Raw genomic sequence first — 4,304 nt, forward strand, 5'->3', positions numbered from 1 at the left:
ACTTGGAAGGTATAAAATTTCATAACACAAAACACAAAAAATACAACACAAGACATATAGTATAGCATTATGGACCGAGCTGGATTGAAAAGACGAGGTACAGAATTCATACTCGTAAAATATAATTTCATAAACATAAGACATAAAATCATAACACAAGACACATACACATGTTATATATTTACTTATTTTTCAAATCTGATTTAAGTAATAATTTGTGTTTACAAACACAAAATTTCACAAGATACAAAATTTATGCATAAAACACAATTACTAATTTGTTCCATATAAAATTTTTTATAATATTAAAGTACAAAATTAAATAATGCAAGATATAAAAAGTTACGACACAAAACAAATACACATGAACCAGGTGCTACAAACCCTGGTTCATGGTATCAGGATTGGTTGCAGACTGGAGTTAAGTTAACCAACCTCGCCCTTCAAATTTTTAGTTTTGAAAATACTCGCTACATTTTCCTTGCTTTTGCACCCGCCTTCTCCCTCAAAAGTCAAAACTCACTCTATCTTCTTGCAATTATCGACATGAATTTACTGGTAACTCTATCCTCCAATCTTTTCTTTCATTTCTAAGGTTTTCAATTTTCACAGCACTGCCTTTGCTAGCCTTTTCATTTGGGTGCCTGACCTTCTTGGATGCAACAATCTATAGGAGAAGTTAAAGATGCCCAAGAAAGAAGCGGCGGGTACTAATCTTTCGCCGCCGGAAACTTCTGTATTTTGGATTGAGACATCCAACTCTGTGGCTCGCTGCTTCCAGTTCGAGCCCGATGGTCAACTATCTGTAAGCCTCTTCCTATACTCTTCTAGTTTACTTGATTCTAGTGAAGAAAATCCACTTTAGATTTTTCAATTTTGTGAATAATGTCACTTGCTATATGTAATTAGGAGGAAAATTGAAGTCAGAGTGGAGTGAATAATTTAATTTGATTTATTTTTAACGAATTCAAGCATGTTAGGAATAGCATTCTGAGTTCTCTAAATATCTATAGTCCCTAGAGTAAACAATTTGATTATTTCAGATAACATCTGCAATGCCCAATAGGTGGGTTCTGTTTAAAGGCAAATGCGCCCTTTGTTTCTAGGAATTGTTGAGCATATAAGCAATCTAACTATCAGCTTAGGCTTTGAGATGGAGCACATGTTTCAATTTAGTATCAGACAAACCAAAGGTCATGGGTTCAAATATCTACTACGGTCCACGTGTTGCTTGGAACCATTATTATATAGTGTATTCTTGAATCTCAATGAATGCTCAAAGTGACCAGGGGAAATGGTTGAAGTAAAAGTTACACTTGTGCAGGTAAAGATAGTTGATGACTCGAGACCTGTTGCACAGAGAATTGTTGAATCTTTTGTAAACAAATTTTTCCCGTCAGGGTACCCATATAGGTGAGTTCTACTGGTGATTCTATTAGCCAAATACGTTCATACTTCTGCAAAATTCTTCAATGTTTTTGGTTCATTGTAGTTATGCTTCTCGTATGCTGCAGTGTGAATGAGGGCTATCTTAGATACACACAGTTTCGAGCATTGCAACACTTCTCTAGTGCAGCATTATCTGTACTGTCAACTCAGGTCTTCTTCTAACTATGAGTTAAAATTTTGCATAACAATTATAGTTTTTGTGGAGTGCTTTTGAACATCTTTGTGACCTTTACTTCCCGACACTCTCCACCATTGCAATGATTTTTCTCTGAAATCTCACTTCACTGCAGTCCTTACTATTTGCTGCAGGCTTAAGACCTACCCCTGCACAAGCAACTGCGGTGAGCTGGGTAAGATCCTAATGCGAAATATCTTCGAAAAACTAATCAAATAAACTCCTGAAGGTGCTTCTCTCTGACACTGTTGAGCCATATTTGCATATGCAGATACTAAAAGATGGGATGCAGCATGTGGGAAAGATTATATGTAGCAACTTAGGTGCAAGAATGGACTCTGAGCCTAAAAGTTGGCGAATTTTAGGTTTGCATCTTTAATCTAGTCTTCCATACTTTGCTTTATTGATTTTTCATTGCGTTTCAAATTTTAATTTTTCCTGATACTTCATAATTTGATTTGATATGTTGTGTTTCAATGTCATTTATCAAGATTCTGACATGAAATACACTTTCTACCTTGCAGCTGATGTTCTTTATGACCTCGGCACTGGTTTAGAAGTTTTATCTCCTTTGTGTCCTCACCTGTTTCTTGAGATGGCTGGCCTTGGCAATTTTGCAAAGGTAATGACAAATGCATTTACTGCTCTAAGGGGATAACTCCATTTTTTTTTTTGTTTCTAAAATTTGTGATTTTAACTTCTCTGAGCTGCTGGAAGACAATGATAGAGAGTGTTGGCTGTAAAGCGTCTCATTAACTTTTCTCTTTTGTTCTTGCTGTCTAAGGGTTCTTGTATTGCCATAACCATTGAAAATTTATGTTAATTTCTCTTCAATTTTGTGGATTTGTTACTTGCATTCGGTATTTAAAGATTCTTCTGTTCTTTGTTTTTGTATTGCCAGGGAATGGCAGTTGTTGCAGCAAGAGCAACAAGGTTACCAATATATTCATCATTTGCCAAAGAAGGCAACCTTAGTGACCTTTTTGCAAAAGGTGAAGCCATATCCACACTTTTTAATGTTCTTGGAATTGGGGCTGGAATTCAGTTAGCGTCTACTATTTGTTCATCAATGCAAGGAAAGGTACAATGATCCCTCCACAGCATTAAGAAAATCCCCTTTTTTTTTATGGGTTTCTTCCTATTTCTATTGTTGGTCAAACACATATCTAGTAGGATTCTTTTTGCGGCATTAGTTTTTCTGAAAATCAGATGTGAACTGCTTTATCGTATTATGCAGATGGTTGTTGGACCTTTACTTGCTGCTGTACATATCTACAGTGTTACAGAAGAAATGAAAGCTACTCCCGTCAACACGTTAAACCCACAGCGTACTGCATTGATTGTGAAAACATTTGTGAAGGTACATACTCATGTCAGAGATGTTGAGATGTAGGGAGAATTGCAATTTTCATCGTTAAGTTATTAGATAATTATTATTTCTGTCCCTAGTTCTTGCTATTGTTCGCATTTCATCCTTAAGCTTTTATCCAGGTTACTCTTTTTTGTCCCTAATTCTTTGGTATTTGTTATTTCCGTCCATAATTATTGGGCAATACATTCTACCAAGATTCTATTCACTCTATAAGACATTTTAATTGGTTGCAACTCTCCACATTTGCATCGCGAATCGTTAATTTAAAAATTTGAAGATGAAGCAGCAAAATTCCCTGACAATTTACACTCCTTTAATATGAAAATTTGAGGACAGAGCAGTTGAATTCCCGAATATTTAACAGTTCAGGGAATTCAACTACTTTGTCCTCAAATTTTTAGATTAAAGATTCACGATGCAGATGTGGAGAATTGCACCCAATTAAAATGTCTGGGAGTAAAAAGAATCTTGGTAGAACTGTAGAAGGCATTGTGCAAAAATTAGGGACGAAAATAATAATTATCCAAGAACTAGGGACGGAAAGAGCAACTTGGATAAAAGCTTAAGGAAAAAATACGAGCATGGTCAAGAAGTAAGGACAAAAATAACAATTATCCGAGAACTTATGGACGAAAATTGTAATTTCCCTGAGATGTATATCTTCACTTTTTGTCTACTAATTTAACCTAAACTTAACCAGACAGGAAAAATATCTAGCCCAGCTGACTTGAGATATCAAGAAGATCTCTTATTTCCTGGACGAATAATAGAGGAGGCTGGAAACGTTAAGGTGGGAAGAGCTCTGAGTAGTGTTGTTCGACCATCACACCTACACCGCTTTAAAGAAGTTTTCCCCGAAGAAAAATTTGTCTTATGCCCCGGACCTAGATGTACTGACATGATACTAGAGCACAATGCTAGTGGTGAAGATGCACTGAGGGGATGGCTGGTTGCTGCATATGCTTCAGCTATGGAGAAATCTTTTCATGGGTCGAGGGAAAATGTCCTGCAAGAGGCTTACGAGAAGATGAATGATGTATTCTGTCCGTTTCTATCTGAGCTGCAGGCCAAAGGGTGGCATACTGACCAGTTTCTTGATGGTAGAGGAAGTCGATTTGCCTTTTAGTGTCATACAATTTCTGGTAAGAGATTATTGCTTGTTGGGAATATGAAAACTCTTCTACACACCTTTACAATCTGAATTTCATTTCTCTGTCGGGTGTTAACTGTTTTTAATTCTTTTTTCCATTCTTATGGTAGTTGAGTAATTGATATTACTATTTTTCCCTTATTAATATTATACAAGGG

At 36.1% G+C, this 4,304-nt stretch overlaps 1 protein-coding gene across 2 annotated transcripts; it reads left to right on the top strand.

Moving 5' to 3' along the window:
* Positions 1-421: 421 nt before the first annotated feature.
* Positions 422-4,287, top strand: LOC109182930 (protein root UVB sensitive 2, chloroplastic). Of its 2 annotated transcripts, XM_019333187.1 has the most exons (10): positions 422-558; positions 674-805; positions 1,325-1,413; positions 1,515-1,599; positions 1,740-1,799; positions 1,896-1,989; positions 2,149-2,246; positions 2,526-2,705; positions 2,862-2,984; positions 3,697-4,287. In XM_019333187.1, exons 1-10 carry the CDS (start codon positions 547-549, stop codon positions 4,120-4,122), a joined length of 1,299 nt encoding a protein of 432 aa, XP_019188732.1. In that variant the 5' UTR covers positions 422-546; the 3' UTR covers positions 4,123-4,287. The 2 variants fall into 2 exon arrangements, with proteins under 2 accessions (XP_019188732.1, XP_019188734.1); XM_019333189.1 differs by lacking the exons at positions 422-558; positions 674-805 and having other exon boundaries at positions 1,327-1,413; positions 1,493-1,599.
* Positions 4,288-4,304: the final 17 nt, after the last annotated feature.

Source organism: Ipomoea nil, unplaced genomic scaffold, assembly GCF_001879475.1.
Source record: "Ipomoea nil cultivar Tokyo-kokei standard unplaced genomic scaffold, Asagao_1.1 scaffold1074, whole genome shotgun sequence".
NCBI classification, from domain to species: Eukaryota; Viridiplantae; Streptophyta; class Magnoliopsida; order Solanales; family Convolvulaceae; genus Ipomoea; species Ipomoea nil.